The 24,666-nt window shown below is 40.7% G+C and overlaps 1 protein-coding gene across 1 annotated transcript in view; it reads right to left on the bottom strand.

The window, feature by feature from the left end:
• Positions 1–336: 336 nt before the first annotated feature.
• The window catches only part of FGF9 (fibroblast growth factor 9), a 28,962-nt gene continuing 4,632 nt past the window's right edge, over positions 337–24,666 (bottom strand). The window contains exons 2-3 of the mRNA XM_004435256.3: positions 19,684–19,787; positions 337–1,508 (exon numbers count right to left, since the gene is read on the bottom strand). Of these exons, the coding sequence (XP_004435313.1) occupies positions 1,263–1,508; positions 19,684–19,787 (350 nt within the window). The 3' untranslated portion in view covers positions 337–1,262. The remainder of the gene's footprint in view (positions 1,509–19,683; positions 19,788–24,666) is intronic.

Genomic DNA, 24,666 nt, shown 5'->3' on the forward strand with positions numbered 1-24,666 from the left:
TTTATATTTGATAGCCAAGTGCACAAATAAAAAGTTTACAAGAATGATCCTGTTAATCTGATTCTTGTCCCTTAAAAAAAAAAATCTGCGCTTTATAAGCTTTTTTTTTTTTTTTTTTGTCCTTTTTGAGAATTCTAAATCAGTACGTTTGCTGTTAGTCCTGTTGCTCTGGAGACCAACTAAAATAAAAGCACAGTTATTGTTCAGCTTTGGTATAGTCTGCGATAGATTTAAACAAATAGGATATACACCAACTCTTTCTTTTCCAACCATGAAATTACAATGATGGAAGAAGTCATTTATGAGAGAGGAAATATTACAGACACAGAATAAAAGTTTGAGACCCAGTTTATCTTTAATCCTCTGGGATAAGCTATGAAACAAGCAGTCTGAAGAGTGAATACTCAGTGTCGTGAATGATGTGCATAAGTTTACAATAATACGGGCACAAAAGAGATTGTCGCCTTTAGTACATTAGGGTCATCAGAGTTTCTCATATCCATGCACCATTATATGTACTTGCATGAATTTACCACAGGTTCGCAGCGGACTTTGCCATTAATGCTTACAGAGCCTAAAGCTTCCAAAATGCCTATCTGGCCTGTACATATTTCATTAAAAATAAACTCTATATAATAAATAAATATATAAAATAAATAAAATGTTGCCTTTGGAATTTCTATAAATAAATTTAATTTTTTTTTTTTACTAAGAGGTCTTTGCTTGAAATTCACTGGGATGACACCAGTGAAAATTAACTGAAAAAGTCTTTTAAGTAAGACTGCACCCTCTATGCCTTTGAAAATGCAGCATACCCTTGTGCAGGCCACCAGCCAAAATCCCGATGAGTCGAAGTATGGCAGCTGTGCTGATATAGGATGAAGTACAACTGATCAAAAATGGAAACGCGTGTCCATTTCCCAGCATGCATCAGGCCGCTGTCCTCTAGGCTTTTGCTTCTCTCTTCAATTTCCCCTGCTACCCATCCACTCACACACTCACACCCCCACGCTCAGTCTCCCTCTGCTCTTCTCACAATAAATCAAGCAAGTGCGCATAGGCAGTCCTCCAGGAGGACAAGCCTTTAAGTGCAGAACAAAATCAGCATGTTCCCATCCAAGCCTCCATCGTACATCATGCATGCGACAAAGTTTGGCAACAGTGGAGCTGATGTGACGACACAGCTAATCAAGAAGAACCCACCACGTGAAACCTTTATAGTGGTTACTTTTTTAAGGGCTCAAGTGAAGAAATTGTCTTTGTCAACTTTGGCTTAGAATATCCTTATATAGTTCGGGTACTTTGTCGGGGTCCACTGGTCTAGGTAAAAAATGTGTGAATTTCTGGTGCCGTTTAGTCCTCGTTCCTTCTCTTGGGGTCCCGTCTTTGTTTAACGCAACATAGTATCGCCTTCCAGTGTCCACGTGTTTATACAGGTTCGAAGAGTACGTATTATACCAGTTTTCTTCAAATTGTTCTCTGAATACACACTCTTGGGTTAGTTTTTCCTGTTAGAAAAAAAAAAAAAGCAAAGAAATATTTTGCAAAATCAGGTCTTTCTGTATTTAAAGCAATATTCAATTATACAATATAACTCTGATGAGAAAATACTGATTTCAACCCATTTTAACACATTTTGCAGTAACTGCTTAACTCTATAAATTTAACTACTTCTAATTTTTTTATTCATAATGACTAAACCACAGAAGATTCTAAATGTTTTCTAGCTGAACTTTTCCACATGCCAGTTATCTGAACCAGTCAAAGAGGCAAAGGACAACACTGTGGCGGGTTGTTCTCATTTTTACTACAGCAATTTGGGCGGTGACCATCTTGAGAGGGAGAGCCTTTGCCGAGGCCCACGGTTCAAATAACAGTTTCAGCTTTATTTTATAAAGTACTTGCTACATAGACCAATATGAGCAAGAGTACCAGTGATGTCAGGTATTTCCTGCCCTTGGAAGCAGTGGAGTTCATATACAACTCTGTAAGAGTGGTTTTCAAACTTCACCGTGCAGAAGAATCACTTGGGATGCTTTTTGAGAGTGCAGATTTCCAATCCTCAACCCTTTAAAATTCTGACCCAGGAAGTCTGGAAATATGCATTTTTAACAGGCCCTTGGGGGAATTCTGATGCAGACAATCCTCAGTCCACATTTTGAGATATAATGCTTTCTATCGCGACTGAGTGAGACCCACCCAACTGAAAAAGTCACAAGAGAAAAGCTGTACTTTTTCCACATTCCTAAAGCAAAAAGATTCCACATTTTCATAAACATATTACAGTTCTCTTTCTACCTGAGATTTGCAAAAGCCTGGCTCCCATTTAACCCAACAACCTAGGGTTCCTGCAGCCACGTGTCTTGTGGGCAGTAAGGACCAGATCACATCCCACAACCATGAGCACTCTCCAAGCACAAACGTGCTTCTGAGCTGCCCCTGGAGAAACAAACGGGACCGAATGGCCTCTTCACACCACGAAATTCAAACTTTCAAAAACAGTATCTTCCTAGATGGTACTTTTAAAAAATAAACACTAAAATGACTTTTAGAAATATTCCATTTGTTCTTGCCCACCTGGCACTTTACATAAATAAGAAAATAAACAAATACATGTCCACACTCAGGGTTAAAACAGCAAAACAGATAAGGTCATTTGAGTTCTTGCATTTCTGTCATTCAGACCCAGAGGACAGACAGCAAGCTACACATCACCCAATACAGACAGCCTTTGACACGAACATGCTTGAGAGCACAATTTAGTGCCCCTCATCTCCAACTGCTGTAGAACGAGTCAGGAGAGCACAGAAGGGAAGCAAGGGAGAGAATCTGACAAAGTCAACAGTCCGCTGTAAGGCCAGCTTCTCTATGTCTCTTCTTTAACTTAAGGAAAGGCTCAAGACCCACTTGACAGCACACAGGGCCTGCACCTCCTGATAGGTGCTCTTCCAGAGGATCAAAAAGCACCGAGCGGGTGTGTAACAAAATATGACCTCCTCGGATAAGTGTATGCTAAGAGAATCGAAAAAGGGGAAAGCAAAAAGCAAAAACAATGCATCCGGCAAGGACAGAAACGATGGGAAAAGGAGGGACTGCTGATGCTGGGTTTGGGGACAAAATGAATTGCACAGAGCAAGAAGTTATCTGTAGCTCCCCCTCAACTGGACCACACCTGTCTGGGGTGCGAGGAGAAGCTCCAGCCGGCAGGAGGAGGGGCACACAGTGGAGAGGCACCCCCGCCCCTCTACATGCCATCCCAGAGGCTCGTTCTCTCAGGAAACAACCCTGCACTGAGCCCAGAGATAAAGCTGAACGTGACTTCTCGTTCATTTCTATTAAAACTGACAAAATAAAAAGAGTGTTCAAGACATTAACAGCTATTTTAGTCTTTACTTCCATCTGCATAATAAATATTCTCCTCACAGACAAGATTAGTCCTGGCTAAAAATTTCTAGTTTGGGTTTGCTGTGATTAAGTAAATTTTCTAAACAAATTATGTTCATTTTTTTTTTTTACTTAAAAGGAGGCCAGGTGCGGAATTGTATACTGAGCCTTTACTTCTACAAAGGACACGAAAAACTATTCAAATTAAGCTTTCCTTTTTGCAGTAGGAAATCTCATCACCTGACAGACACTTCACTTAAAAAATGAAACTCTTCCTCCTCCTTTTGGAACCATTATGCACTAGTTGACATTTGCTTTGTATACTTGCCATGCCTAGCGCACAGGAGCCTTTCCTGGATTGGAACCACAACCCAGGTAGCTTCAGCAGAAGCTGCCCAGTTTGCACAGTGGTGAAGAGCCTGGCTTGGGAGTCAAAGGCCTCTGCAAACCCAGCTTCGGCCCTCACTAGCAGCAGGATATTTACAACTCCTTATCTCACCTCTCCAAGTCTCAGCAGCCTGGTCTCTAAGGCATCTTGAGACAGGGCGATTACAAACATGCAATCAGAGAACAGTGCTCAGCACAGAGGAAGCCTCAATAAACAACAGCGGATGCTGACATTAAGTTAACATCACAACCTCTTAGAACTGGAACAAACCTTAGAAAACAGCCAGCGCAACTTTCCCCATTAAATACGTGGGACAGTGAGGCCCAGATGCGAATTGATCTGCCCCTGGTCTGTGCCACAGGATAGAAGTTTCCAAGAGCTCCAGTGGAGATGCCACACTCTCAAGATGGGCCCCTTTCATTTTTTTACTTTTCCCTAAGCAATGTGATTCCTCCAGACCCTCGCATCCAGGGGGGCTTCAGATGCTGTTTCCGAAGGGGCAAGCATTGGGGAGGGCCATGTGGGGAAAGGCTAGGGTCCTCAGACTATGTCAGGAATTAAGGGCAGCAACTCTTATTTCGAGAATCACATGTGCTTTCTTCTTTACCTCAAAATGTAATTTTTAAAAAACACTATTCATTTTGTAGGAGGAACAGGTGGAGATGAGAAGAAAACAGGATGAACAAAATTTTACAGTGCTAGGGATATCACAATCTAACATTTAATTTCAGTATTTATGAAAGATTCTCATTTTACATGTTTTGGGGGGGCTTTTTTAGTATATGAAAAAATGCTTTAAAAAAAAGTTGAGGGGCCAACCCAGTGGCGCAAGCGGTTAAGTGCACGTGCTCTGCTGCGGCGGCCCGGGGTTTGCCGGTTCGGATCCCGGGCATGCAACAACACACCGCTTGTCAAGCCATGCTGTGGCGGCGTCCCGTAGAAAGTGGAGGAAGATGCGCATGGATGTTAGCCCAGGGCCAGTCTTCCTCAGCAAAAAGAGGAGGATTGGCAGATGTTAGCTCAGGGCCGATCTTCCTCACAGAAAAGAAAAAAAAAAGTTGAGTAAGCTAAGAAATTGAACTAGCCTTTTCACTGCTCAGTAAACACTGCTCTATTTCCCCAGCAGGCTATTACATAGACCATTGCTTGTACATACATAATATAACTTTCTAGGCAACCCAGAAAACAAAGTGAATTATTCCATTTAAAACAGTATAATCTACAGCAGCATTTTCTGAGATGGTTTAAGAGTTCAATCGTCTCGTACTTGGGAGTGTCGTATGACTTTAGTTAACAGTTAAATGAGATTGTGCAGACATTACATTGCAAAACCACTGGTACATTTCAGCTCCTGTAATTATTACACAATTGATATAATGACACTAAGGTAAGCTTGCATACCTTAAAAATTAAAATGATCATAAAAAATTAAAGACCCTATTACTTTTCTATATCATGTATGAGATTTTAAATAATTTCTTCCTCTTATTTGGGATTATGTTAACGTGTGATTTTTGTTTTAGACTAAGATAGATAAAGTAGCAAGATTTATAGAATTAATCTCTTTATGATCACACTTCAGCATTTAGTGACAAAATATTTAGTTGAAGTGAATATATTTATGTTATATATCTGTACTCCAAAGTGATTTTTCTAAATTACAAATTAAAAAATAAATACAAATTGTGAAAGCAAAAAATACATTAATCTGTATTCTTATATATACGCAGAGGAGAAAAACAGTTTCTGCCTTCAAATAAACCATACACTTGAGAATTATAGAGCTCACATGTTTTAAACTCACCACATGTTTCCAATGCAGACAGTTTATAGAGTATTCCACTATAAAGTGATCAAGTCTTGTTTTATTGTATTTCCATGTTTTAATTTTTTTTAAGATTATTTAACTATAGCTGTTTATAGCATACCTATCTTTGAACTGTTGGATTATATCACTAGGCTTGGGTGGAGAATGTGGATTTAATTCAAAAGTCTACTAAAGCCCATGCTTTGGAACAAAATCTGGTGAATGTTAGCAACTATGGAAACCTCTTTTCATTTTATATCATCAAATTCTGAGCAGTGGGAAAAACTGATATTAAAACTTCAAAACTTTTACCAAACCCATTAAAACTAAAGTATGAGATAATAATGTGAAAATTACAGTAGACCCCAGAGAATGTTTAGGAATGTTATAAGACATTAAACTCCTATACAGTAGTCCCCCCTTATCCGCAGGGGATATGTTCCAAGACACAGATGTCTGAACCGGGGACAGTACTGAACCCCATATAGACTACGTTGTTTCCTATACACATACCTATGATAAAGTCTAATTTATAAATTAGGCACAGTAAGAGATTAACAACAATAACTAATGATAAAACAATTATAATAATATATTGTAATAAAAGTTATGTGAATGTGCACTCTCGCTCTCTCTCTCTCTCTCACCCATTTAATATTTTTGTACCACAGTTGACCACGGGTAACTGAAACCACGGAAAGTGAAACTGTGGATAATGGAGGACTGCAGTAGACACTAATTTAAAATATTAGACAATTGGAAAATGTATAATTCTCATGGGTATTATGCCCAATTCATATCTATACCCATTTAAAAACCGAAATCAGAATTTTTCAAAATTCCTGACTCAACAGTTCTCATTGAAAACATATAGACAGTTATAAACCAATGTTACTGCAATAAACAAAAATTAAAAAAAAAAAAAGAAAAACATATAGACATATAATCCTGCTATTTTAAAACATGATTTCCATATTTTTATTTATATATATAATAGCTTTAACCACACTGTCCAAATGGTTGCCTTTTTTCAACTCACTGGGCTGCTTAAACTATTATTAAACTTATACTATACAGAAACTGACCTGATTGTAGAGTTCCCGAGCATTTCCTAAGTTCACTTTTTCTCCTACGTACCGTTTATTACAGTCATGGTATTTAAGCCTCCCTTAACCACAATTACTTGTACAGATGTACTCTTCCTCATTAATAATCTAGCAGTAAAGTCTTAATGGGAGTTGTTGCAAGGATCAGGGTGATTAAATATAATGACTAAAGGACCATTAATAAGAAGCAGGTCTTTTAACTCTTCTCTCCTGGGAGAAGTCCCCAAATAGATAGAAAGCAACAAACACAGAGAGAATAGGCAGGAGGGCACGATTTCTTATTTTATTAGAAGCTCCAACTCAGATCCAACCCCCTTATGCCCTCAATATGCCTCACCTTAAGCCTCATTTTTCAAAACCTCTTTAAAATTCCCACTATTCCAGATGGGCTTGCTTTTATGTCCACAATCCTGGCCATCAAAATTGCCGCTGGAATTGTGGGGACAATTGAATCAGTTGCATCTGGTCAATGTAAAGAAAATGAAGCAAGCAGGCAGGCAATTTTTCATTTTGTCTCATCAAAATATATAGAAAATTAAGAATTCCTACATTCTCTCCATTCCCCTCCACCAAAAAAACACACAAAAAAAACAGAAAATACCTTCTCTCCAGAAGCTGCTTACTTAGGTATTTGGGGACTCAAAGGTCAGGGGCCCCTGAACCCAGGGGCCCACACAGATGCCTTCTGTGCTGTGCTCTCACCAGCCATACGGCACCAAGCATGCTGCCAATGACAGAGCCCGCCAAGTGTACCACAGGACTGGCGAGACAATTTAGAGGCCTTCCTTAGAAGCTGCCTGTAGAAATGGACATTTGCTGAGCAAAGCATATTAGCTCACAAATTTTCAATACATTTCCAGAAATGTAGTTCCACAGGGGAAAGAAAATCTTACTCAAGGTATAATAGAATGCAAATTTGAGAAGTTCAATATTCATTTTAAGAAATATTTGTGTTTGTGTCAATGTGTAGCCAACACACATTTAATTCTTCCACAAAGAGCCCTACAGGAAAAATTCATGAAATTTCTTTTAGGATCTTAGAACACCAAGTTAAAAAGAAATCACACGTAACATTTCTTACCATAGATGATTATCTGATAAGAGTAACACGCCATTCAATGACCACTCGAAATGCACATCAAAGATATGCAAAAGCTGAAAAAACTTCAAACTAAATATTACTTTACATAACAACTGAGAGTTGAATGCCCTTGAAGAACCAGACTGACCAACAATGGAGGCAAAGCGAAGAGCTAAAATGTTGAGAGGGAAATTAAGAAAATAAGGGATCCAAAAAGGACACCGCCAAAGACAACTGAATCCAGCTACTCTGTCTCAGGACAATCGTCGGGTAGACTGTAGGGGGGAACTGAAAAAGGAAAACGTACCAAAGATTTTCTATGATAGACTAAGCAGGCTAAATTCAGGACTTGGTTCATAGAAATAAAATTAGAGAAACTGAAAGATCAACAAATATAACGACAGCATGAGCCCAAAGACAATTTTTGAAGAACTAAAAGATTCATAGAATTTCCTTAGATAAAGGAATGCCAACCTTCCACAAACAATACACAAAATCTGGTAACTGCGGATGGGTTGATTAACAATCCTGGGTCTCAACTTCCTTAACTGTAAAATGAGGGAATTGGACTGAGATTTCTAAGGTCGCTTTGAGTCTAAAATTCTAGTGATTCAGTCTTGGAACATCAAAACGTGGAAAGCAGAGCTATGCACAATAACTCTGGAAGGACGTATTGAACAGGAAATGGAAAAGAAACTGTAGTGGATTTGGAAAATAGGGAAAGAAACCAAATAAAATGTGCTGTATCAGTTGCCCACTGCAGAGAGGGCGAGCGCACAGGTCAGAAATGCAGACTGAATTAATGTTGACAGAGGCAGCCAAGGGAGTGAGGTTGCTATTTCAAGGAGGAAAGGAGGACAGGGAGGAGACATTACTTTGGCAAGAGGGTCCCCTTCCCTCTCCTCCCAGGGAGACCACAGGATGATCCCCTCCTGCAGGACATCTTGCCTACTACTTCCTTGCATTTTGGGGCCTGCCACCATCCTCTTCCCAATGTTGGCCTCAGTAAACATGGCTCATTAATGAATGTCTGCCTGACCAGCAAACCCTACATCATGAGCTGCCCTAAGAGAACTTACTTGGAAGAAAAATCAAATCATGTAAGAAAACAAAAAGTTAGCAAAGTTGCAGAGCTCTGAAACCTGAGGGGAAAGTTGCACGTGTGCACAAGGCAGATAAAATGCAACACCAAAGAGAAACAATAACAGGGCTCTTAAATTTCTCAAACACTCCCAGCCAATGCTCATGTTTCCTCTGCACACTCATCCCCCCAACACCCACTGAGAAACCCTAAGTAAAATCACAAGGTAGATGAAGCTTGCCCCTGGCATCCTCCATACTCCTTGGGTCCCCAACTCCCAGCTCCCACTGTACTCATGTCAGACCAGATTTCCCCAGAATCAAATTCTTCCTCCCAACCCCACCTGTGATAATATAATTGACTCTTCTCTCTTAGAAAGTGACTGACTGGTGCTCTCCCGTCCCTTCCTCTCTGCAACAGTTAGGCAACTGTGGCTACTTCTCTCAAGCCCCTCTCTGCTCGGGCATAACAGCCCTCTTCTAGCCCTAATCAGGGCTGACACCGCTGACCAATCACTCCATTCCTCCAAAACACCAAAATCACATGCTGACACAGGCCTTTTTAAAATAGTGTCTTAACCCTGAAAACCCAATTCTGATGGTAGGCTGTTCGGGTGCTGTGACAGCCTAGTGAGTTCACCAATACGTGAATATTAAAAACAATAATCACAATCATAAAGTAAATTAAACCCCAAAATAGAAATTTCTTAAGTGGATAAAATAATAATGAGCTACATATGACAATAAAGTATATAAAATTAATCTTAATTAATAAATAAGGCTTAAGGTTAACTCTTTAAAGTATAATTTGAAGGACACCATGTTTTGATCTGAAGGAAAATGTTTATTTCTTTTCTTAGACTATGTCATAAGTCTTTATTTCAGAATTCAAACTTGCAATAAACACAATTTCCATGCATCTCCCATCCAGCAAGGAGTATCGAGGCTGCACCAGGACAGGACTTGCGTCACTGCCACACTCATCCATGAAGAACACTAAGGGAACAAGCCTGGACTGAGCAGCCACTGTGAGCCAAGCACTGTACTGGTTGCTTCATAGGGATCACCTTCTCTAAGCCTCACAGCAATGCTATGACGTTGCTATCATTAGCCTGTTTCATAGTTATAGCTCAGCAAGTTTGAGTAGCTTGCCCAAGGTCACACAGCTAGTGAAAGACAGAGCTGGGATTCTAAGCCCTGTGTTTCCACTACTCCATGCTTTATCTCCAAGTTCAAACTGTTCAGAATGCAAATAGAGGCTTGAATATTCCATAAAAACATAGAAAAGTGAAAATCAACTTGAAAGAGAAAGAAAGAAAAAGAATACAAGCCAAGTTAACAAAACCAACAGAAAACTATCCAAAACACAGCAATTCATAAGGAAAACAGACGGACGGATGGATGGAAGGAAGGAAGGGGCCAGGAGAACAGAAAGAAATCTAGCGCTAAGAATGGACAGTGGTTCCGTGAGAACATACAATGCAACAGGGCAGCTAAATAGCCAGAATCATTCCACGCTACGGCAAAGCAATCACAGGATGCGCTACAGGGAGAGGGATGGCTTTGGCATGACCTTGGCAAATCTCTTCTTGGAATACTGCATTGAGCTTTGGGCACTTTATTACAAAGGAAAAGAAAACCTCGATGGGGATTTCAATGAAGAATTACAACAACAACAACAAAAAAGATTAAGAAAGGAGGGGATCCACTTATGTCAGGATTTGAAGCATTTATAGAGAGGATGAAGGAAGACAGCTCTGTGCAGCGTGTCTCTCCCACTTAACATCATAACCTTTTAATCCTTAAGGGGAGCCCTCCGCAGCAGGGGTGTCAGGAATGCACACACTCTTCTCAGCTGCCTGTTAGGATGCTGCTGAGGTGCACCAAGTCAACAGACTGACAAATGATATCTTTGCACAAGTCTTAGTCAGTCCCTAGCATGGCAGGAGGCAGGAGGGATGAGGTGGCCAGGCCGCAGCTGAAGCTGCCCCCAGGGCAGTGCCTCCCACTTGGCTCCAGTGGGGCTGGCTTTCTTTGTGAGGCTCCAGGGTGCCTCCCAGGCCAGGACACAGAGCAACATAGCAGCACCATCCCCTGAACGGCTGATGCTAATACAGGGGAGGACCCTCCTAACTCAGAAGTGTAGCCTCTGGCAGCAGCTGGGACAAACAGAAGCAGAGACAGGACCGTGGCAGGGGAGGCAGAAGTAAGGACAACAGAATCAGGAAACACCTAGCAGCCACCATGTTTCCAAACCCTGCGGCAAAGTTGCCTTCACACAAGCTTTTTTCTCTCCTGAGAATGCCTGCCTACTTTTCTCCATCTCCTCTGTGAAGAATCTTGACATTTTCTCCTACCCCTAGAATTAAGGTCCCTCCTCCAAGCTCTCCAAACCCTTTTTGCACATAATTTTATTATAACATTTATCACACCAAATTATAATTCTTAGTTTGCAAACCTGACTCCTCCAACGAAGTTGCAAGTTCTTCTTGAATCAGTTCTAAGACCACTCACAAGAGGAAGTGCCATTTGCATTTGTATGTACAGTCAACTCTCATATTCATAGTAGTTATGTTCTGTAAAGTCACCATAAACAATGAATTAGGGAATACTGAATCATTGCTCCTGAGGGAACTGCAGGGTTAGGTTCCTGTGAGGCTCTGGTCATAATATTTTTGTCAAACGATCAATACATAACCTTGTTTTACGTGAGTTCTGTTTCAGTTAATATCATTGATTCATTAACAATGAACTCACAGCCAACAGCACCACAACTCATGCCTGAAGGAAGCTTACCCCACCAACGTATTTTCTCCAAAAGACACATCACAGCCTTCTTGCACTTAGGAACACCAGACACCACTTCAGCACAACGCTTGAGGGGCATTTTAAACAGCAAAATCACCAACAAAAAGCACGAAAATGTGGAAAACGTGGCACTAAACAGATCTCTAAAAGGACAGCGTGAGCTGAAACAAGAAGGCAGTGTCGCACTGCAACACCTCAGCTGGGAACATGCCCACCAGGTGACTCATTTTTTGCTTCTCTGCACATGTCTGGAAATGACCGCGAAAATGCTTCGAGTAACGATTTTAGGGTTACAAACAAATTTTAGCAAGTAGACAAATTTGCAAATACACAATCTGTAAACAATGAGGATTAACTGTATTTCCAGCACCTACTAAAGTACCTGGCACGTATTAGTAGAAGGTGATCTCAACAGTGATTGTGGATTTTGCGAAAGCAAGCAAGAACACGGGCGTGCAAAGGAGGGAACGGAAGAGTTCACGAGTGACTGAGTGAGCAAGAGAGAACTGGAGTGGGAGCGTGAAGGAGGGCAGGCTCACGGGGAGCGCTCCCTCCTTCTGAAGGAGGCTGTCCAACAGCGTGAACTCAAGGACCGCAGGGAGACTGACCAGAGAAGCAGGAAGCTCTGCAATTCAAAACCGTCTGAGAAACAGCAGCTCAGGGCTCTGTGTGACCAACAAGCTACTCTGAAAGAAGGGGTCCCGCTGGAGGGGTGAGATGAAGGACGTGGCGAGGAAGTAGGTCAGAGTCCCGGGATGCAGAGGGTGGGTAAGGCCTGGAGGCCGCGCGCCTACGCTTCTCTCGTCCTCACACCGTTTCCACTGGCTGTCCTCACAGTCCCCAACTGACAGATTAACTGGAATTCCCACGTGCAGCTGGCCAAGGACTCAGAAACCAGGGGTCAGCACTGTCAGTGAATGATATAAAGGAAATATCCATCGCACATACGTGCTGCTCTTTCCAAATACATACATACGAACCGCTCTGTAACAAATTCATTTTAAAGTGTTAATGAATTCACAGGAGTTTTTGTCATAACGTATTTTTTCAATCAAAAGACATAAGTACAGTTACTACCATGTAGAGTTCCAAACTTTTTTTAATCAAAAAGGGAGCCATAAGGTATAAACTCAAATGATCAGGAACCAGTCTGGTCTGTACTTCAAATACTTATTCATAAATTTGATGCCTATAAAACAGGGTCTGCCTCGTCTTCTTTTTCTAGAAAACAGAAATAGGTGATTTGGGATCCTACTGACAACACAGTCACACATTCAGTATTTATTCAGTGCCAACTGCATGCAAGACACTATTTCAACTACTGGCAGTTCCATGGGAAACCAAAGTAACTGAGGCCCACCTTCACAGAGCATCCCCCTCACGAACTGGAATTCTGTGAGGGACAGTGAAGAACAGGTGCCAGCCCAGGTTCTATCTCCAGAAACAGCTTTCAAAAGTGCCTCACTCAGGGCTTCCCCAAACCACTCTCTCAAGCTTTCCTCGTCAGACTTCTCTGGCAGGGACTGAGGCGGGGGACTTCAGAAAATGCAGCAGTGTGGAGCAGGGAACAGGAGTAAACCGAGGGTGGGAAGAGAGAGGAGTCAGGATCGTGTGTAAAAGCTGTGTCTGTCATGAGGAAGATTCTGCTCCCAGATTCCTGGGCCTGAAGGAAGCCCATTCCTGAGCATGTTACCTGGTACCCAGAACCATCTTCCTCTCACCTCTCATCCAGATGGGATGAAAGCAATCTACTGAGCTATTAATAATTAAAACTAAATCCTTTCCAAAGCCTGTAAAATCTCCAGGCCTGTGTTCTAGACTTTGGCCACAGTAGTTGGAATGTGTTAAACATGCCTCACACAACCAGTAAATGTAGCTACCCTGCTAAACAACACAAACTTAACTGAAATTAAATAAATACATAGACCCACTTTTTTAAAGATGACTTTCCACTAACTGATGGCCAGCAGTACAGATGCTAAGGAAAGAAATGAACCACTAAATAAAAACTAGGCTACTAGAAAGAAAAAATTGTTCAAAAATCATATCTATGAAGGAAATACTAAAATCCTGCTCTAATATGCAGTTAATTCTGATAAAAAATATTTTTATTCACAAAAACGGATGGTCATTCTTATGCATGTGTATCCAACAAGGTTTACTATTCACCTACATTTTAATCGTAATTTGTAACTATCTATGTGACCTTGAGTAAGTCACTAAGCCACTAAACTCTCACCTCATCTCTAAAACAAGGGCATTGTATGAACTAAATCAAATAATACAGTAAAAGATGCTCCTCTGAGGTGCTGCCCTCTTTATCGTCAAAGAATTATTACTTGATCCTTTGAAAATTGGTGATGTACACATGCAATGTAAGGCAATGCTCTATTATCCAAAATATCTGTTTAAAACCACTCATTTCCAGAGCAAGCCTGCTATTAAGAAGATTACCAAACAAATGACCCTTTTCATTTCCTTTACCTGAATTATATTCTTTGGAGACTCTATGTATGGGACATGCCTGAACGTTTACCATCACAGTAATCTGAACTGGCACATCATCACGACAGATTGTGAAGTCTACTGGTGCCTTGCCATTTGGTATGGTGTCCTGTTCCATAAACACGCAAGTTTATGCTGCTCGTTCAAAAGTTGCTCAGTCGCCACTGCAGAAGGCCCAATGGAGACAAGAAGGCCTCCTATACACGGCTAAGGTCGAGCCGCCTCCCCAAAACACCTCTGACCCTCCTTGCTAGGACCTCACATCTACTGTGATGTTTTCAAAACTGGCCCTGGAAGACAAAGGACCTAACCTGGGGGGTTACAAGTTTTCTACAAGAACATTTTCACTTTGTCTTTTCATTTCATGAAAAAGTAAAGGAATTATTTTAAAGCTATTCTGGACTCTCCAGATGACCACCTATAACCACATACCACCACCCACAAATGTATTTGTGTTTAAAATTACTCTCAGGGCCCGGCCCCTGGCATAGTGGTTAAGTCCAGCACGCTCTACTTCAGTGGCCCGGGTTCACCAGTGTAGATCCCAGGCGTGGACCTACACCACTTGTCAAGCCATGGTGTGGCAGTGACCCATAAACAAAATAGAGGAAGACTGACACAGATGTTAGTTCAGGGCTAAGCTTCCTCAAGCGAAAAAATAAATAAATAAAATTACTTTCAGTGCTAAGTAGTGCTACTTTCACCATCAGGGCTAATAGGAAAAGAAAAAGACATACTTAGAACATCAGTGAAGACCAGATGACATCATCCGGTTTCCCAGTAATTCCAACGGGAAGATGTGGGGGGAACTGCCTTCCAAGGTGCTCCCAGGGCTCCAAGAACGCGTGTGCTGAGCTCAACGCCGAGCCCCAGCTTGAGAGCCACACTGACAGACAGCAGTGTCTGAAGTTAGCTTTAGGTAACATCATCCAGCCATTAAATCAATCACGCCGATTTGGATTTTATTGAACTTATAATTTAGTGTGAATTTTAATATTAATATGTTTTGAATTTCAGCTGCCAAAGAGATATAAGGAGTTTATGTTTGTACATATTCAAATAACACAATAAAAATAATTTAAGTCAATATGGGGTTCTAAGGATCTGAGATACTTTATTTTTTCCTCATAAAGAGGTTGATACATTCCTTTGTTCTGGGACAGCTGGATCTACAGGGTCCCTTCCACCTCCACCCTCCACACTCTGGAAACACCACGCGAGGAACCTCTTTGGCTCACATGCCTCTACTCCATGGAGACAACTGCCCCTTTTGCTTTTTAAAAAGTTTATGTGCATTTATTCACGGAAACCAGGATCCAACTGTGTCTCTGGAAACACAACAACCAAATCCCCCAGTAAACGCCTGTTTCACAAGTGTCTCGGCAGGATGACAGAGCGGTTCCACAGTGCTGGGTGAGGGTTGCAGGAACTAGGCTTGAGTCCTCGCTCTGCCGCCTATGGGTTCTGGGCCTTGGATCAAACCACTGAACCTCCTCACTTTGAGTGTGAACAGTTAAATAAGATAACTCCCTTGGAAACACAGGATGCTCTAAGTTGACAACTACGTCCCAGGTAGAGTTATCAATGCATGACACTCAAACGGCCAGGCTCCGCGTGTGTGCGGGTCAGGACAGGCTCAGCAGCTGCGTCAACAACGCTTACCGTATGCCAACTGCACATAACATGCACTGCTGGGCCTTTAAGAAACAGAAGATTATCAGGACAGAGACTCTGACTCCTAAAAACTTAATCTAGTGGGAAAGACCAACAGGAATTAAAATTCTGGACAGAACAATGTTAAGTGCTATAGAAGAGATACAGAGCAAAAATCTGTGTTACCTTTTGTATCACTTTTGCAGATTCCATGCTCTACTCTCCTATATCATTACAATTTTAGTGATTGTGCTACCTTTTTTTAATGAAAAGGTCAAATATCTTTCATTAAATGCAAGCTTCTTGAAGGAAATTAATCTTTTCGTAGCATTCTTTTTTAGTGAGATATTTATTATAGTCAATTATTCTTAACATTTTAAAGTATCTTGATAACACTCAGATAATTTAGATGAAGAGCCTAAAAGTAACTATCTGAGCCTTACTTCTCATCTCTTTGGTAAGGACAAAAGTGACAAATGTAAACTAATACTCTAATACTTTAATCCTCTGGCCAAGTATGCACGTGTGTGTGTGTATGTGTGTGTGACCTAACACCCTCTCTAAATTTCACCCAGGATATTCTAATCTTTACATTTGAAGGCGTATATGGCCTAACTTGTCTGCCTTTCCTTTTCTGAGACTCCTATTCATCCTTCAAGACCCATTTTAAATGTTACCACACAACTTCCCCAAGCAGTTATTTAAACACTCTTCTAAGCCCCCAAGATAGTTGTGCATTCCTCTAAAATAGTGTATTTCATGTTGCACTGAATTATTTATAAGCATATTCCTCCTACCAGATTTTGAAATATTTGTTGCACTGTTAACGCACTTAGCACAGTGCTACACACATGGTGGGTATAAATGTTTGTGAATGAATGAGCAAATGAATGAATGCGTGCATGGATAACTTAACACATGGATACAATGATCAAAGTCCACCCCATAGCTGGAATTGTTCAGGTTTTCCTTAAATCATATCATGATGCACATTAGCCGTACAGTTTTTCCTATTTCTACATTCTAATAGGATATCAGAGTCCTATATAGTTTTCTGAAGAAAGATTACTCCATTCACCTCTGACCTTTTAGATCTATTCCAAGGTAAACTTGGAAACAAAAGCACTACACAGATGAAAGGAGAGAAATAATCCCAAAATACCAAAATACATTTTAAATTAATTTTTGTTATATTTACACATTCATTTACTTTATAAAAGTGACTGCTATTTCCCCAAATCTCCTATTTACCTTCTTTCATAATGAGATCAGTCTTTTCAAGGTTTCCCCAATGTTTAGAAACAAAACAACTCCAGTTTATTTTATGGAGCATTACACAACTTCATACAGGTGAAAATTATTTAAGCTACAATTTTTAGTGTGTTTGCCTGTTTTCTTCTTTCCTTCTCTCAGTCTCATCACAATGAAAAGGTAATATTTTGGTCACTCCTCACTCCCACTGCCACACCAGCTATGACAACCACAAACTCAACGGCAGATGTGAGTCCTGGCCCCAAAGGAGCCCAGGTCTCAGCTTCATTCTCCCTCACCTGCATTAGGTACAGACCAAAGGGAACGCAGGCTGGCTGCCCAGGGAGCTTTCTTCCCAGCTCCACACGTAAGAGCAGAGAGATCTGGCTGCATAAACGTTTTGTAGGCACAGAGAACAGCAAGGGTTAGGCAGACAAGACTCGAGAGTGAAGCCTGGAAAATCCAAACCATAAATGCTTGAGATCCAGAGCAGAAAGAGACACTCCAGACATGTAAGCTAGGCCCTCCATTTCACAGATGAGGAGAACAAGGGCCCAGCGCCTCGCGAGCAGCAGGGACAGAACGACAGTTAAAGTCTCCTGACTTCTGTTGCCACGTTCTCGCACAACACTATCTTTTTCTCCAGCCTCAGCCATAGCCCCCTTGGGCTGGACACACGAAGGACAATATATCGCAGTCCATTTGAGCATGGGAATGGAAGATAGGGATTATTCCTTCCAGCAGAGTCCTAAGTACACACTGACCATACAAGTGGACATACAGTGAGGTCCACATCTATATGTTTAATGGAGCATAAAAATAAGTCACGATGTTTAATTCATTTCAATCCAACAAGCGTTTATTGAGCACCTACTGTATGCAAGAGCCATTGTTATGAGTCAGAGAACATTAAAAAGAAATATATGGCCCACACCCTTTTGATACATTGGAGAATACAGAAACACAATTAACTACACGATAAATCGTACTGTTACTTGTGTGAAAATGGAAATATAAACTAAGTATTACTGGGTCCTGGAGGCAAACAGAAGAAATGTGAACCAGAATAAATAGGGGTCCAGTTAGGGGTATGGTAAAGGTCTTGCAGAAGAGGCAACAAGTTCATTGAATCTTGAAGAAAGAAGATTCTTTCGTCAAGTAGAGAAGGGAAGAGAAAGGCATGCCAGGGAGAGGGACTAACGACCACTGGCACAAATCAGACATCTCGGCTTGTGTGGAGAAGAGTGAGTAGCCTGACTCGAATTACACGGGGAAAGGGGGCCAAAGATGACACTGGCAAAGCAGATCCAGGCAGAGTGATCTGTGAAAAGTACCAACTGCTCCCTGTATAAGGAATGCGGGCATTAGCACAACCACTCTAGATTCAAATTTAACCAAGGCAGGAAAACCATCCTTATGACATTAAAAATGGTGTGTGCTATATCCAAATTACATAGGCCATAATTTATTGTCATCTGGAGTTTCTGAGTAGAAGTTTGATACTACTTCCAACCCTTGCACATGTGCGTGTGTGCACGTATGTGTACACATGCACATATATATTTACTAGTATATGGATAGGAAAGGAATACATCGAGAAAAAATTTCTCCTGATTCTATACAAAAATGCCTTTCATTTCTGTCGACAGAGGACTCCAGAACTTTTCCCATTCTGAGCTTCCTTTAATTTTCAACTTCTTGTAGCGTCTAATCAAAGTTCTCATATTGCAGACAATGTGGATTAAATTCTCATTTGACCACCAACAATGGCAATGAAAAACTAAAGATTGACTTCACTACAAGTTTTTTGTTAAAAACTCAAGTTAGTGTATAGTAACTAATAATCTATTATTCATACGCATATGTTTAGCAAAAATGTATTAAGTTCCTACTGCGTACCACGCACTGTGATTTAGAAACCGTGCTAGCACAAGTAAAGAGATACAAAGACGTAAAGTCAGTCCCCTCCTCTCAAAGCAGAGCAGGAACTTTGTCTCATTCATTGCTGTCCCGAGCACCAACAGTGCCTGGTACCTGGGAGGCTACAATAAATACTTCTTCACTGCCTTCCCCAAGGAACATACAACCCAGTAGAGATGGGAAGTGAAACCGAGGAAAAAAGAAACTCATAATACTTGCAAATAATTGTAATATTTTTACATTCTTATTCACAAACAAGAATATCTGACAATAATTTCCCTCTCTCTTCTCTCTACATAATGAAAATCTTAGTAGCTCAGAGAAAGGGTTTCTCCTCACTGCATGGTCTATTTCTAGTTTTAATTACAATGCTTGGCAAAACTTGGGAGAAGATCATCCCAATTCATTTCAAAAATAACTCCCATTCAATATAAGAAGATGGGATTTTTCACACTTGTAAATTTTTTATTTCCTTGATAATCAAAATGGTTTGGTATAAAACATTCTCCTAGAAACTTGGGTTTAGTGAAGGTCCAGGGCTGATATCTGTTAATAAAAACAGTTTTCCTCAAAAAGTAAAAACTTACACTCTCCTTGCAAACAGACTCAGTTTCACTTCTAGCTATTTATAATCTAGAGAAGATGCAGTTCAAATCCAACGTGAGACATAAAGCTCGGCAAGGTCTCTCACAGTACTTACTGATCCATACAGCTCCCCCTTCTCATTCATCCCGAGGTAGAGTCCACTGTCCACGCCTCGAATGCTGACCAGGCCCACTGCTATACTGATAAATTCCAGAATGCCTGTGAGACAAATGGCAGAAGGCAGAAGACAGGTCAGAGCACAGAGCATTTCTTTAAAGTCTCAGCATCCCCAGGAGTTTTGAGAGGACACTGAGCCCAGCTCCCAACTTGGATAATCGCACACTCATTAACAAGTGTCTTCTCTTAAAACCATTGCCTAAAAGAACTGATTTTTCAACTAAATTCTATCTTATAATAATGATACAAAAATACTTATCAACATGACACACAACACAACATTTAAATATTAAACACTAGTATTTACATAGACATGCTAAGAAGTGATATGACAGATAAACCAATACACATATTCTAATTAACCTAAGAGAGTATAATTTATGAAAAAAAACACTGACTTCCACTTTATAAATGTGAAATTATTTGTGTATGGGCATAGATTGGAAAAAAAAACACTATTTAGAGAATGGTCTTATTTCCCTCAAAACAAGAGTCTGAGGTGCTAACCAAAGACTTGATTGCTTTATACAGAAAATTATCCAGCTCTCTACTGCATAACTTTATTGAGCCCCATCTGGAAAATTAAAATAGCCTACACACATCCCAGATATTTCTGCTTAAACGAAGTATTGATTTTTGCTGTACTTATCTAAGCCTCAAAGAGATAGCTAAGCAATTAAGAAAACATAATGTTCTGGACAAAAAATGCTGGTTCCGAAAATGCTCTTGATTTAAAATAGGCATGGAATACTATATCTCAAAATCAAACCAATGTAATGATCTGCTTTTATTTCCTTCTTTCCCCTTGCTTCCCTCACTAAGAATAACAACACCTAAGCTGAGCATAAATCCAGAATTTTATAGCCACACAACATCGGCTTCAATTTTTCTAACTATATTGTTGTTTTAACATGATTATCCAACAGTAATTTGGGACAATGCTAATATTTTTTGTGCTTAGCCATTTTCTCAATTTTGTTATAAAGTGCAACACTTTGTGTAGACCTTGCATTAATGCATACCAAATATTGAGTTCTTGTTTTAAAATATCTTCAAATATTTAAAAATTTACTTACGTTTAAGAGTTTAGAAAAAACTAAGGATAACGTTGCGCTATAGTCAGTCCCATGTGACTAATAAAAAAGCACTTACATGGATTTTTAAACAATTAATTTTGCAGCTCTCACAAAATAGACTGTGCTGCAATCAGAAGAAGACATGAACTACACAAATCTAATAAAGCAAAGCGTTCCAAGGTGATGTAAAAAAGAAGAGTTATTTCTTACAAAGGAGTATTCCTAATTCTTTTATAAGCACAAAACACGACAAATATCTCATGCTTACAGTTTACAGAATATCTGCCTGGACCTGCAAAACTACTTATTTTAATATAATGTGAAATACTGTATGAAAAAATATAAAGAGAAATTAAAAATTACTTTTTGGATCTAATAATCTGTGACTGTGTAACGGAAGATACATTTAAAATAAGCTAATTTATTACTAGACTTCCCTGCCTCACAAAGCAAATGGAAAGATAAATAAGGCAATATTTCCATGAGATTCATTTCACATGAGATGCACTCCCTTATTGATGCAATCATTTTATTTCATTGTACTATTTCTAACTCTTACGATTAAAAATAATTAAAATTGTGACATTTCCTTACTATTAGGAGTTTACATACACATGAATCTCTTCTTAGCTATCTGAAAACACACCACAATATAGGTCATAGTTATCCTGAAATTAGTGAAAGGAATTCATTAATGTCCAATTTTCATTATAAAATGAAAGACAGGAAACATTCTGCCCCTTTGAGGTCTGACCAATTTAATACACCATGTCAATGGGGAAAGTTTGAAACATAAAACTAAAAGATACTTGCACCTTCTAGGAGGATGTCTGGTGACCTTTCTGTTTTCCCTAAACATGAGAAGGCTCTGAGAATAATGAATATTAGCCAACGTTGCCCATCAGGCCCAACAAAAAACAGGGCATGTGTGATCTCATAAAACCCTCTGACTGGCTGGCCTGCAGAACATCAAAAATAATAACAACAACAAGAATCATAATAGCTAGAATATGTGAGCATTTCATCTGTGCCAAACGAGAGGCCCTCTCTCATTCAACCCTCAGAACCACCCCAGGTATTACAATATTTTAATCTCCAGTTTACAAAAAGGGAAATTGAAGTTCAAGGATTTTAAATAACTTGCCCCTAAGTAATCAGACTCCAAAGCCTACATCCTTATCGATTAGGCACATCTTACCGTTGGTTTTACCTTTTTTTCATGTATTCGTAATTTCTGTACCATTTTTATATAGTTATTCCCTCACTAGTGACTAGAAGATGTTACCTAAATCAGAATCCACAGACCCAGTGGGCAGGACTAGAAATAGCAGAGGAAGCGAACATGTCAGCTACTGGGTCTCTCGTCATGCAGAACTCGGGAAGGTGGGCATCTCCTAGGTGTGCAGACTATTTACCCAAATTGTTTATGTACACATAGTATATAGCTTTTTTTGTTAAAAGACTTCAGTTTTGAAACTATTATTATATAGTTTGGAAATGAAAGTATTAAGGTATCCATCTTGTTTCTTTTTCTGGCATCAACGAGATAGCTGTAATTCACATGCAATGACATTCAATCAACGAACTATTATTGACTATTATAAAGCCAAGCACCATGCCATTTGTTGAGTATATAAAGATGAATACAATACAGGCTAGGCCCTAAACCCTCAAAGAGCTTACCTTCTAGTGAGAAGAAGGACAAATAAACAGATAAATGTAATAAATGTGGAGAATGCAGTGAAAGAGAGATGTTTAGGGTATGGTCAGTGTCCAACAACGGACAGCTCACTCAGGCTTGGGAACAGGAGTCAGAGAGGGCTTCTTGAAAGAAATAATACCCGAAACAAGTCTCCGAGGGGACTCTCCACATGAGAAGGAACCACCTCTATAGTGACCCCAGGTGGAAAAGATTTCGTCACCTCAAACCACCATCCGTATCTCTGCAGCTCCTTGCAAAGTAGAGACCTCAAAAGAACAAGCCCAGCTGTTTATGAGGTCACCTCAGAGATCCGAGGGCAAGCCGAACACCGGAATGTTTGAGTCACAGCCATTCCCCCAGATGCAGAGAGCACCAACGTTGTAAGGTCAGAAAGACCTGGCAACAGGATTCCACCCCACCCAGATTGGAATCCTTATCATTCCTGCTACCATCTTGTCCACAATGAACTCTCTAACCTCAACAGATCAACTAACCTCTCTCTGGGCCTGAGCCAGTGCCAAGCAAGTGCTTCCAACTGTACTCATTTGAGTATGGCCCACTCCCCACCTATCTGTTTACATAAGTAGGCAGCACAGACAGGTGCTGGACCATTACCAGCCCAGGAGAATGCTCCTGTGTAGAAACATTTAAATGTTTAATGATCAACAGGAGAGGAAGGGAAAGAAGGAAAGAGCAAGGAAGAGAAGCAGGAAGTAAGGAAGGGAGGGAGGGAAGGAGAGAGGAAGGAAGGGAATGGTGGGACTGTGCCTAAAACTAAAACTGCAGCCCTTGCATGTGTACCGTGGAGTTCTGTCTTTCTTCTTAGGCAGACACAACTTAGACATCCTCAATTCAGAGGACCACAGTAATGAGTGATGGAGTGACATGGGAAACAAAGTCAGTGACCAGTGGCATTTGGCTATTCCCTTTCACAGCAGCCAGCAGTTCTGAATGAGGATATGCTCACTGAGCCGCAGGGGGTCTCATGGGATCCAAGGCTGACCCTGGTCCACAAGAGGCAAGGTCAGTTTCTGGGACTACTTCAGGAAAATGACAACACCAGACCTTCCTCCCTGTTCCAGAATTACTAGGTATTAGTGGTTAGCCCCAGAGTTCTGTCAAATGGACCATTAACCCAAAGCTGGCCCAGCTCCCAAGAGCCCCTCTATATGGGGCCTCACCTGCAAGGCCATGATAAGGCCAGCCATGGGAAATGGGAGGGTGGGCAGAAGCTGTTCCACTCTAGCCCATGTTAAACTACCCTCTAGCCTAGAAGCCCCCAACACTTAACAGAGCTGCACTCTTCAGAGGACAAGAATGTATGCAGGCTGTGGAGAGAGGCATGACATGAGGCTTTCGAAAACAGATTAACCCCCCTGCTCACCCTGAGAATCCCACACCAGAGCTGCCAAATCAATCATTGCAGAGCCTGCATCCCAGTTAAGTCCCAGTCTGTAGCAACTTGAACAAATCTCAGAGTTCACTTAGGAAATGACTGAACGGGACTTACAACGCCACCAAATTTTTCAAGAATCTGAATCAATCCTGAAAACAGCTCCTTAAATAGGCACTTTCCCTTAGTGAGATATTGAAGAGCCAGATATAAAGAACAGAATTTTTTAAAGTGCAAAACCCTGGAAATAAGGTTTTTTTAACCTTTAAAAAAATGGTACCATCACGTTTCTCCCCTCTAGTACAACTTCCACCTGACCCCTGACCCCCTCTGAACCAGCAGCCCCAGTTTGTGTGCTCATCTGGCGTCCTGATGAAGTCCGGCCTGTCAGGGCAAAGGGCACAGCAGGAGAAAGCCCCATCTTTCCACGAAGTCCAGGAATCAATCCGCTCAGGCTTCCCCTTTGCCAAGCAAAAGAGCAGATAGCGCCCAACGCTCACTGTCTTATTATTTTACATTGCTGTTTCCTCAATTGAGTTTCTGCTCACTTTTTCCCGTCTAGCAAGTGCTTTAAAAAGAAAAAAAATATATGAAAACGAAACATCTCCCTCTCCCACCCTATTACCCAGAGATCAACTCCCAGTTCCTTTTCTCCATGCTCACCCTTATCTCCACACCGCCACCCCCAAAGGAAAAACAAAGGGCTCCCTCAAGGTCCCACCTAAGTTGTCACCGCCGCAGCTCCTGCTG

This window comes from Ceratotherium simum, chromosome 10, assembly GCF_057802395.1.
Source record: "Ceratotherium simum simum isolate JZ-2026a chromosome 10, ASM5780239v1, whole genome shotgun sequence".
NCBI classification, from domain to species: Eukaryota; Metazoa; Chordata; class Mammalia; order Perissodactyla; family Rhinocerotidae; genus Ceratotherium; species Ceratotherium simum.